A 13,296-nucleotide genomic window follows, 5' to 3' on the forward strand; every position below is an offset into this window, starting at 1 on the left:
ATGGTTCTTGCAGTGAAATTGTCTTGCAATGGATTATTGTACGGTTTTCATCAGCTGTTTGGGCTCTCAATCTGACAGCACCCATTCACTGCAGAGGATCCATTGGTGAGTAAGGGATGTAACACTACATTTCTCCAAATCTGTTTGCATGAAGAAACAAATTAATCTACGTCTTGGATGCCCGAGGATGAGTATTTTTTTTTTTTTTTGCAAGTTTTCATTTTGGGTAAACTATTCCTTAGTAAAATAAAAACTTACCAAATAATAAGATATTCTAAGACTAGTTTTTCATCTGCTAATATATTTTGTAGTTACATTTTTTTATTTATTTAAATTAGTAAAATGCTTTATAAGTGATTTAACTTTAAGTATGTCTGAGTGTATAATACAGAGCAGTATTCAGTGGTATATAATGACATCATAGGCAATCTATTGTCCAAGGTTTGATATGTGGATACGCTGAGGGCAAAACAGAACAAAATGCGGAAAATGAAAACACACCGAGTTTATGAGCCTTTACCTACTAAATCTATGACAAAGAGCACAGTATTCTTTATTTGTAGTTAACGTTGTCAGTTTTAATAATTACTTTAAAATATTGATCTTAGTCCAACATCATGGAGGTTTTAACCTTCTGCTATGATAAAATAAATAATGAAATTACATTCCGAGGAGCAGTTGGGTAGCTCCCCATCAGCTTGATTTTAAGAATAACTAGGAGGTCTCTGCTCTCTTGAACACATCTTGCCGTAATTCAAACACTATCTAGATGCAAAGGCATAATCAGCTGAAGAAGCTTTCTGCTACTGATACACTATCAGTCAACAGTGAACACTTTGTTTCTGTCTATATTAAACTGATGCTTTTACTGCATAGCTTTAAGTGAATTCAGTGTTGTAATTTTTTGGAAGCATTTAACTTTATGATAAATAAATGAATATGATTATTTTAAACAATACATTCAGTTGTGCTATGGTTTGATGGGGCACTTTTTAAACCTTTTTATAAATACACCCATCGAAATAATATTACACTTTGTTTCTAAATTTACAAAATTACAGCTGGAAATGAGACACAATGAAATATTCAATATTAATTGACTTAAATATTCTTTGCATATGTTTAGTCTCAAGTATGCTTTTTACACAGTTGAGGTACAGTAGTAATGTGCAAAATATATAACCATTTAATATAGAAGCATCCCTTGGATAAATTCCTATGACAGAAATCATTTTGAAAGGTTTTAAAGTCTAATGATGGTGTTAGTGAGCCAGTGGCGTGTCTGCGCTGGCCCTCAGTAGAATGTAAATAGCAAGAAAATTAATGATGAAAAATTCCCAAGGCAGGTGAAAAGGCCAGCATTTGATCATCAGATGCAAGTTTGATGAATAGTCCTCAGACAATACCTCACCATCAGTACATCACACATTCTTGATTAGGTGCCACCAATCTCCTCATGTGGTCTTTCTATTGCTGGCCATTACCCATAATACAACAAGACAATGAATATACTGTAGCATTAAATTAATTTGTCAGTGATGCTAGAGCTGCACCAAGTCTCAGTCAAATCTCTCATACAAAAGATTTTCAGATTCTTTTTTCAATTATTATTATTAAAAAGTTTAATTCTCTGGTAGTTAGAGGATAGAGGTTGTTAATGGCAGACTTTTCAAGCACATATACCAACAACCTCCCTTTTTGATTATAGACATTAATTAAATAAGAGGAAAGAATAGAAATAGAAAAGAACAGATGCACTTAATGTTTAAAATTATTCAACTTTAATACAATACTGCAATAAAATAAATGTTTTGACAGACAGATATTATTTCTCGATGTGCTGAATGATTGAAGAAGTCCAGTGTATGTCGCCAGAGAGAAGTCCAAATATGATCTTACAAACATTTACAATTGTGAGAAATTAAACATTTGCACAAATATTTAAAACATGCATTTAGAAAACAGATTGGGTTAATTTTCATGTCACGCCAACTTCAAGATTAATTTAATTACTTAGTTGCAGATATCCATATTTTCATGAATATGACTATTGTTCTTCAATTGTAAATATTGGGAATACATGACCTCTACCTGATGCCATAGAGAATAATATCTGCAGCATCAACAATGGAAGAAATGTGTATGCATGCTGTATAAAGCTACTGAACTTTCAAAAAAAGTAAAATAAATAAATATTTTAAATTAAAACAGCTGGACGAGAAATACAGATTATTTTGTTTTTTTAAATAATAATGCCAATATTGATGTCAATATTTTAGCTAAATTGGAGTTGTTTTGATTTATCTTCGTATCCTTAAGCCCGGGACACACCAAGCCGATGATCGGCTATTTGCCATTGTTAGGCCGACGGCGAGCGACAGTCTGACTAGTCTGGTTGGTGTGTTCCACTCCTCGGGCTCACATCGGTGCCAGTTTGCGCGATGTTGAACAATCATGAATTGGCGTTGGGGACATCGGCAAAAGTGAGAGCTCTGTTTGGATGTTCAATTCAGCGAACGAGTCAGTGCCTGAGAATTGAAGCACAAGTGATGAAAACAAGCATGTGAATGAATATGGTACAGACAGAAGGCTGTTTGTGATCTTTCCTATGTTTGTAGTCTAATTTTCAACCGCTTCAAACACGTCTCAACCAATCAGAATCAAGGACCGGAACTATCCGTTTGATAAAGTGTGGAAAACACATATTATGGGACTTAATGACTACCATCAGTGTTTATTAAAATATCATAATTTGTATTAAGTGTAATAAAACACAACCAACAACAACAACAAAACAACAAGGTGAGGGTGTGTAGACGATTGACAAGACAACTCTTTGAAGTAGTAACGAGTCCAAAAAAATCCAAACTAAAAAAGAATACTGTACAAGTGTAAGACTGAAACTAAATAAAATCCTTAAAAAGTGTCAATATAATATTATCACCATGTCTACACCATCTCAAGGGTTCTAGTAGAGTTTGTGAGTCAAAAGATTGCCAACGTTTTGGATGAATTCCCATAATGATTACTGCAAAAGATTCTGCATTGTTCTTTGACCTCAACTGACAGAGTCTGCATAAATAATCCAAAAGTGAAGATGCAATGCAAACCCCAATGCAAATAATAATCCCAATATATATATATATATATATATATATATATATATATATATATATATATATATATATATATATATATATATATATATATATATATATATATATATATATATATATATATATATATATATATATATATATATATATAGGGGATGTTTCCCTATAGGCAGTCTATGTATATAGCCCCTTAAACACTGCATGTTGGTCCCAGAAAATTGCCGGAACATTGCCGGTTTGCCTTCTGTGTGAACACAAACACGTTCTGGGATTGATTCCGGGAAAAATGGGGACCTAGTAACATTGCCGGGTTCAATCTGAACAAAACGAGCAGAACGAGCTCTGTGCGAACAAAAGCCAGGATCAATGCCGTAAAGGCTGTGTCATAGTGATGACGCATGTTATCGTGCAACTCTTTTACTGGTTGTTTTGAAGGCAGATCAATGTTTGTGGTGACAAAATATGTGCAAATTGTAATGAAGCAGAGATCAGTTAGCTCCTCACTATCCACATTGAAGCTGAGATCGTTCACCAGATTAAGTGAAAATTAACGTGCTTAGCGTTTTTGACTCGTGAATTACACGTCACATCCTGATGTCATGTATTATTACAGGACCTTTACGGGTTGTGTGTGAACGCACGCACAGATTCCGGGAAATCACTGGCCGTGTAAATGAACCAAAATCTAATGATCCAGGAACAATTGCCGTGACACATTACCCGTGTATTATCCAGAATCTCAGTGTGAAAGGATCTTAAGTAATGTACTTGTAAAATGTAAATAATTTAAACGTAATGTAAATAATGTAAATTAAATGAAAACACTTGAACATCTGTATACCGATGTTTTTATTCAACTGAGATTTGAATACTCAACTAAAAGACCCTGAACTTTAGATCTTTGTTTTGTAACACTGCAGACGAGATGTACTGCTGGAGGACATCAATATGTCAATGTCCTTGTCAATTAAGAACATTAATATTAATGGTGGTCTATAATGAAAATGGTTGTGGCCCTGGGATATCTTCACAGAGAGATACACAGACGGAAATATAGTTAGCATAATGTATGCCTTTTAGTCATGTTGAGGAGCCTGTATGGACATTTGTCATATCAAAACACCTGTGTAATTAGGCTAAATAAAACCAAAGGCAATTGTGCCTTTGGAGAGGCAGCTATTTTTCCATTCTATAATTTTTTATTTTCTGCAGCAAAGGAACCAAATTTATATGCAAGCAGCATAATTCAGTTTTCATATTTTAGTCTATACTGAGTTTCTTGTCAAAGTCTCACAAAATTAAATCAAACCTCCAAAGTGTTTGTAAAAGACAAATGTTTCTTAAAATATTAATAAAGATTTATGCTGGCTTTTTCCTGGATCGAGTAGCCTTGGTTTAAATGGCCATGCCAGTAATAAGAATTGAGTAAATACAGTATCATAGACACCCTGTGTTTTGGATATCATGCAATTTATATGGGTGTAAAAATTATGAAACACTTAAGCTATCTAATAAGAACACATTTAGCTAGCCAGCTAATAAAAGCACAATGAATAACAATATTGGGAATCATCAGCTGGCATTATTTACAGCATTATCATCTATAACAATTGTTTTCATTGCTGTCTAAAAATATTAAGATATAAAAAATAGCCCATGCTTAAGTGAGTGTGCAGATGTTCTTTTTCAATATGGGGTGCTGTCTAACATGTGTTAATGTTTTGTAAAAAAAAAAAAAAAAAAAACGCACTAATCATTTCCTGCTTTTTTGAAACCCCTCCCTCAAAAATAAAAATAACCGCAAGTGCGTCATTAATAACACTTAAGTTTGAGCCGATTGAGAAGCAGAGGATATTACTGAAGTGGATCGTGCAGAACCTGAGCAAGCATGGCTTTTATTGGTACTGTAGGCCTATGTTTTTTAGTTTTATTTTTGTCTCATACTTTTATGCACACTGTTATTTGTAAATTCTACTGCTTATGTTAGGTTTGAATATATGGTTTAATCCTGATTAAAGCTTTTATACAGTAAGCCAACTGCATGCCCTTGTTATTGCTATGTGAAAATAAGTGTATAATTGGAACAGTTCATTGTTGGAACTGAGCTGAATGAGAGAGAGAGATGCAGAGCATATGCAGACCAGGGGGACGTGAGGAACATTATTAAGAACCGCTGCTTTAGAACATTGATTTTTAAGCTTGTGAATCCATTAGAATTGTTAGAATTTGAATCGATTTTTACATGCCAGAATTCTGAAAGATGATATCTCCGTTTGCACTGAACTTTCAGCTTCAACTTTGCAGATATTATGTTCAAACAGCAACATTACACACTAAATAACATTAAAAAAGTGAAATCACAGTCAACCACCCCTTTAAATGTTAGATTATTTATTATTATATATTGTGTAAAACGCTTTGTATAAAGCATCTACTAAATGCATAAATGCACATATAAATACTGACCGAACCCTATGTGAAATCTGCATTGGGAAATTGCTGAACAACAGTAAATATGTATCTTTACACCATGTCATGCCACTGTGTAAATTGTAGACAAGGTGTTAGCATAATTTCGTTACTTTTTTTATTTTTATTTTTATTTTTTATTTTTTTATTATTTTTTTTTTGTGCAGCCAACGACAAAGGTAATAACATAGGCCAAACAAGAACAGTTGCACATCTCAGAGCAGCAAACAGTGGTGTTTCTTTTCTGAACAAATTATTGATTGTATAAGTCTCTACAGTGAATGATTCAATGACTCACTCCTAGGTTTCATTTTGCTAAACTTATTTATCCTTTCTTTTACCATTGAGATGCAGAATCTCTTCTTCCAGAGAGTCCTGGTAAAATGCTTTAGAAAGAATTTGCTGAATTAATTTAATGAATTAATTAAATTTGTCATAAAGACTGTCACTTGTTGCCACCTACTGGTGTAACAAAGTAACCCTGCAAAAAGAGTTTATACAATTCAATTTTATTGTTGCAGTTCTAGTATCTGTCACTATCTATCACTATCATGATACTATGTTAATTCGGTCAGACAAATAATAAAATATTCCTGTGAATATTTTTTAAATACTGCTGCAGTATGAATACTACATACACAATAGCTATTTTATTGGATTGTGGTGGCAATTCGTCAGTTGGAGCTGTTTGAAAATCATTTAAAAATCAAGTAGGAGACTGCACCCAAACAATTGTGAATATATATATATGGTACATATACTTTCTGTGGGCAGTGACAAGTGTATATTGCAGAGGTGTTTAGTGCTCAAACTATTGCAGTCATTTCAGAGGAACCAAAAGAGGGAGCTGCAGAGGAGTTTAGGGCTGTGTTTTTTTTTTTTTTTTTTTTTTTTTTTCATGGGAGGGTGTTACACTATGCTGCTTTTTCTCTCTTACTAGTTTCATACTTAGCAGGGTAGAACACTTGTGTGAAAGTTTGAAAACATTACAAATGTCCAGCTTTGAATTAAAATTACCATTAGCTTTCAAACACATCAGTTGTTGATTAAAGCAACATTTTTAGCTCCATCATGCTATATGAACTATATGAACACATCACTCTTGCACCACTGTAAAGTGCCTTTTTTAAATCTTTTTCTTCACTTATGACAATTCATCAAGTTTCATTCAATGACAAAGATAATTCAGATCTTTCTCCATTATAACCAGACAGTGGAAGTTGGAGTTAATAAGATTTCCATACTTGGCTCACAGCCAGAAACCCTCAACCAATAAGGACTAAAATCTCATAGTGAACAGGAAAAAAAAGGGGATGAATGAAAAAATATTTTAAAAAGAGAAACAACTTTTGTTGCTTGTGCCAGCAGGTTGAATAATGATTATCAGCAGTCTATCTTTTATGTCTCGGTCTCAGAGGAAGAAGCAAGATTCAAAACTCCTCAAAGAGTCCTGCTACCGCTTTGGTGTGTTTCACAAGTCAAATTTGATCTCATTAATAATGAAATTGGCTTCCAGACAAACATTTGAGGCACGTAGCCATGTTTTCATACACATACACATACACATACGTCATTCTGAATACACTCTTTCAGTATGCGCTCTGCTCTCACTGTCCGTTTAAAAAAAATAAAAAATAATAATAATCTTGTCCAACTGCAATAATGACTCTTGTATCTGAACAATAAAACAGGAAGAGTGAGAGAAAACAAAGAGGGCCTTCTTTCTGTGCTCTATGACGGCAGGAAGACTAATGTGGCAATCTTCCCTGGCTAATTGTATTATGATTCTGCACTGTAGTGAGCTTCCTGCTCTGTTCATTTTCAATCAGGCACATTAGGGTCTCCCGCTGGGTCCTGCCTGTCTGTGCACCGTGAGGGAGATCATTTATTTAAATGACTGATATGTTTCTGTGCTCACAGACGGGGAGAAAAAAAACGTCCTTTGCACCCACCCTCTGCTCTGCTGATATACTTTTACAGCAGGTAGCTCTGAGTCTGTTATCAGAAGGCTTTGAGACAAACATTGATTAAATGCTATTTTATAGTATCATCAACACAATTCATACTGTTAATAATAAAAAATGATTCCTCATATCATCTTATACAGTGACAGAAAAAATCATATCAAGTTGATATATTATATTATATTATATTATATTATATTATATTATATTATATTATATTATATTATATTATATTATATTATATTATATTATATTATAATCATTGTTTTAATGGAGTATCTGTATTTTACTTGAGTTTTTATATTTCAGGCAACTTTAACTTTTACTCCTCTACATTTCCTAATTAAAATGTATAATTTTCCCCCGATACATTTCCCGTAAGTATATACATTACTTACTCCAAATATTCAGAAGATCACAGACTGCAGGAAAGCAGGTTTGATAAATCAGTGGTCTGCTGTTTGCAAGTTAGTCTCCTAAAAACACCATTGTTCATGTGCAAACAAGTGCACGTCTCACTCAAGTTGAGTCAGGGGTGTGCGATATACAGCATCGTTTGCAATGATATGGTAAGTGTTGTTGTAATGATGTGCAATCTGACGTGATCAAGTAGTTTATATCACCGAATCATACACATAGTGCACGCACATTCATTCATTAGTCTATTAAAATAATATTCCAGGCAATTTAAATCACAGATGGCAATAATTCTTCTGTATGCTTTTTATATTTATATAATTTAATGTAAGCCTAGTTAACTTGTCTATATCACACAAAGAGTACAGTTTTTCTGCAGGTGCATGAACACATTTAATAATCATTTTATACAAGTTCAGTAAAGCAATAAGTGGCTTACATTTTAGACATGATATTGCTGTAGTATAAGCAGAGTAATTGACTCAGGCTGTTGAGTTATTAGAAAAATAATGCACACCCTAGGAGTAACTCCGCTTAGTTTTGTGGCCGCATCACCACCTCGGGTGTACATTATTTGTCTAATAATTTAATGGCCCATCATCAAGTATTCCTTACAAAACATATTTATTAATGTATTTTATTACAGTGTAACTAAACTTTTTGAAGAATGCATGTTTGTTCTGTAAAAAGAAACACAATTAATTATAAATTCCTCCCTTGTGACTTGACCCTTTCCTATAATGTTAATATATTTTAAAATTTAGCTTATTGCTGACACATACTTGATGAGCTGAGATGCTTAAAATGCAGTCCAATAAAATAATTTATACTATAACTTTAGCATCTTTCTTTCTGTAAATAACCTTGCTGTACACACAACTCTTCTATGATTTATCAGATATGCATAGTTCACTGGTAGTTCACTAGCTTTTGTTTTGTGAGTGTTCCTCCTCTCACTCATAAAACATCACCACAGGCAATTACTGGACCACCATTTGCACTCCTATCCCCTGCTTTTACAGCCATCCCGACCTCTTTCTCTTTAAACACATACTCACACACAGCGATCTCTCTCTGCTTCTAGGCCTGCCCAATCTGACTCACACTGGGTTAATATTCAAGGTGCCAAAGGTTGGCTTAGCTGTGAGGGAGGGGAACATTTTTGCAATATAATCATTTTTATCGCATAGATGTGTAGGCATCCATTAGGCACAGAAATATGCAACGATATGCTGATGCCTCCATTTGCATGGATCATAAACCCCTGGAAGATACATTCTGCATAATAATCTATGATAATGGTTTACCACAGCAACCTCTTTTGTTGTGCAACAAATTGAACTTTGCTAAGTGTAAATTTGTTTCTGCCCTGATTCGCAAAGTGAAGCTTTCATTAATTTTCACCCCTGGTGCAAAAAGACACTAAAGGCTTTATATAAATAAGTATTTCCAACAACATTAATGAGCATGTCATCTATGCCTTGGTTCAGTACATGTGACATTGCCCTGAGTGCATGACAGTCCGTATTTCACCAAGAGTAATGCAAAGGATAAAGAAACCTCACCCTGACACTGTGTGTGGCTTTCAAAGGTTGATTTAAGGTTTCACGATCATCTGTGTTGTAGAAACAAATGAAAATCTAAATTTTCTGTAAATGTTATCTAAAGTATTTTGTATGTGTGTAGGTCAATGATGAGCTGAGCCAGTCTTTTAAAAATCTAGTTTAAATGCATGATGAATTCAAAGGTTTTGCATGGAGCTCCTTATGTTACAATTACAGAAAAAAAAAAAAAAAAAAATTATATATATATATATATATATATATATATATATATATATATATATATATATATATATATATATATATATATATATATATATATATATATGTATATATATATATATATATGTATATATATTCTCAAATATTATTATAATTAGTGCATATTTAAAAAATACAGTACACTGTACAGTATAAAAATACTAATTTATTTTTACTTTTTCAGTCTACTCCACACTTCAATTCTTAATTCAATGTTACTTGCTGTCTCTTTGTATTGTTTTTTTTTTTTTCTATGATTTCATGATTCATAAAGAAAATTGTCTTGAAGTGCAGGTCTACAGTTTTTTATTTCTTTGCTTTTTTTCTCTCTGCAGTGATGCATCTATAGTTTTTTTTCTTTCTGTTTTTTCTCTGCAATGATGCATCTATAGTTCTTTAGCTTAGAGATTAAAATGTTTCTTTCTGTCCCTCTTCTTCCAATTATTATTATTATTATTATTATTATTATTATTATTATTATTATTATTATTATTATATTTTTTTTGCTTAACCCAGAATGCAAATGGATTTATGCATGATCCCAGAATGCAAATGGATTTATGCATGATCCATCCGACATTTTCAAAACCTTTACAAATCACCACACTGGTGCCACTCTAGCATCTTCACAATTAAACCAAAAGTATCATCCAGTTAAATATGCAAATCAAATCTTATCGTGTAATAGTTTAAAACACCAGCACAAACTCCCCTGGGCAGCTTTGTTCCTTTGTTATGTTTCTACAACCCCAATACCCCCGTTCCCCTGGCAATCACACACACACACACACACACACACACACACACACACACACACACACACACACACACACACACACACACACACACACTTTGTACTGTAGAAAAATTTAATATGGTAATACCATAAGAATAGTATATTAAACTCATAAAACCAACACCGTTTAATCAAATTCCTCTAAAAATAAAATGCACACGAACCTTTTCCTTTACTAATTGCCAGTCTAACTGGATGGCACTTATCATTGAAGAGAGAGTTGATGGAAGACTGTGGATGAAATGGAAAAGCATGTGGCCCACATTTGGCATCAGTATGTAAGTTGAATTGGTGTAGCTTTTATGCATTTCTTCACATTGTGGGGGCGAGGTGTAGAGCAGGCCATTAGCAAAAACAAATCCATTCTAATGTGCCTGGGAAGAAAGCGGATGTTACCGAGGGCAGCAGACACATAGCTATATGCAGGCAGAAAGGTACAATGAGAAAATGGCCTGTGTGCTAGATGTCAAACAAGACTGTAACATTTCCATTTAATGCAAAAATAATAAAAGATACTGGATTTAAATAGTAACGTTGTATTAAAAAAAAAAAAAAAAATTGCTTCAATGGTCTCATTTTACGTTGGAAATATTATCACACTGTGCCAAATACATAAAACACAATGTGTTCCTCTGGAGGAGGCTTGGCGAGTATGGGTCAGTGACATCCTGCTTTCACATCAATGAAGGAGCTGAAGCAGAAGAATGTCTCAAGAGCACTCTTGAATTTTTTCTTTTTTTTCTTTTTGGTATCATGGTATCATCTTGCATCCCTCGCCTAAACAAGTCTTTTAGTGTTATTGATTTCTACCCATCATTCCATAGTTACTCAACTTACAATTACACATCTGTGAGCAAGGGTGGACCATATCATCCTCGCCCCTGGCAATGTTCTTAGAGAAGTGACGCGATGAATGGATAAACACAGTGGGGCATTTGAGTCAATAGTTAAATTTAGCAGATCAAATTTAGTCAGTTATTGTCCTTTTGACAGCTCTATTAATGAAATGAAGGTGAATTATCTTTTATGGCACCAAAATGAAGGATTTGATAATATTTGTATTGCAGGGAAACTTGTTATAAGCTTGAAAAATCAATTAATATATTTCACTCTAAATGAGATAAGCATAACTTATGTAACCATACAGTTAATCTTCTGAATATTTTGTTATTTTTAGAAATAACAGAAGACCATATAATATGCACTTTTAAAAGTGTGGTTCGCTAAAGGTTCAAAAAGGCTGAACTCAACCAACCATGCATACTGTCAACACTCTTTCAACAGGTATGTAATATGCATCTTAAAATGTCTATATATTTTAACTTTAAGATTGTAACTGATTTTCTTAACTGCCATTTAATCATGACTTCTTTTTCTCTCTCTCTCTCTCTCTTCAGTTGTTTGACAGATAATGTAAGTATGACCAGTTCTGTTCAGATAAGGATATTTATCTTATTTTTTTTCCAGCAAGCAAGTAAAAGAGATAATGCATTTATGATCCATATTGTATTCAGTTATAATTTGGGACTATGCATAAACATGCCCTTTCACATTCATATAATAAGTATTGTTAGATCACTGTTATTTTGCTGAAATTCCCAAGTCAATGAAAAATAAAAGTACTCATAAAGTAAAGATAAAATTAATACTGTTTACTGGTACTGTTTAAAACATTTTTACTTTGTGCGACTTTACAGTACTTCGTGTAAGATTATAATTCTGAAAAATACAAACACTGATCTAATTTTAACACTTTATCATTGTAGCAATAGACAATAAGACTGCGGGTGAACTAATCAACTCATCCTGATACATTCTCCTTATAATGTTTTATATGAGCATGCATTTGTATGCTCCATGTGAAACTAATTTTTTTAATGTTTACTTTCATGTTATTTTGCATGCGTGCTATGATTGTCTTCTCTTTTTCTCTCTTTCTCTATCTCTGGGGCCATATTCCACCAATCTCCCTTCTAATGCAAACTGGCTGAAATATTTCTGATAAACTGTAATTGGCTTCTTTTGTTTTGAGATTTTCTTAACTTTTGCCTTTGGCCAGTAATTGACACCAGTGGGATCACTGCAATCATAAACACTGTACTAACTGTCTTTTCAATCGTTTTTCATTAAGGCAAGCGTTGGAATGTAAAAAAAAAAAAGTTTATAGACCTTTATACAATGAAGACAACATTGTGCACAACTTTCAGGAGATTAGTTCATCATTTAAAAATGTCTAATTAACCTTTGAAAAGTTAAAGACAGTTTGTATTATCTTTTTATTTTGTCTATAATATTATGCATCCATCTATTATTTTCTTTTAAGGCATTTTAAATGGAGAGCTTGTCAAGTCAAGTAAGGTCAAACTTTATTTATAGAGCCCAACTTTAACAAGAACCATCGGTGGTCCAAAGTGATTTACAATACAAGGTTAGATAAGAAGCAACAAAGAACACAATTAAATTATGATTAAAATAAAAATAAAAATAAATAAAATGATAATAGGTGTGTATATATATATATATATATATATATATATATATATATATATATATATATACACAAAAACAAACATCAAAAGTACTGTACACAGCATCACTTAAATGCAAGGGTGTGAAAAATTAGTCTTTAAACTTGATTTAAAAACACAGAGTGATGGAGACGGCCTGGTAACGAGGGGTAAACTGTTCCAGAGTTCGGGGCAGCAATGGCG

General features: G+C 33.1%; 1 protein-coding gene across 1 annotated transcript in view; it reads left to right on the forward strand.

Moving 5' to 3' along the window:
- Positions 1 to 2,342, forward strand: part of LOC127973009 (RNA-binding protein 12B-like) — a 4,135-nt gene extending 1,793 nt beyond the window's left edge. Inside the window, exon 3 of the mRNA XM_052577049.1 lies at positions 2,320 to 2,342. Within this exon, the coding sequence (XP_052433009.1) occupies positions 2,320 to 2,342 (23 nt within the window). The remainder of the gene's footprint in view (positions 1 to 2,319) is intronic.
- The last annotated feature ends 10,954 nt before the right edge of the window (positions 2,343 to 13,296 follow it).

The sequence above is a fragment of the Carassius gibelio genome, chromosome B15 (assembly GCF_023724105.1).
Source record: "Carassius gibelio isolate Cgi1373 ecotype wild population from Czech Republic chromosome B15, carGib1.2-hapl.c, whole genome shotgun sequence".
NCBI classification, from domain to species: Eukaryota; Metazoa; Chordata; class Actinopteri; order Cypriniformes; family Cyprinidae; genus Carassius; species Carassius gibelio.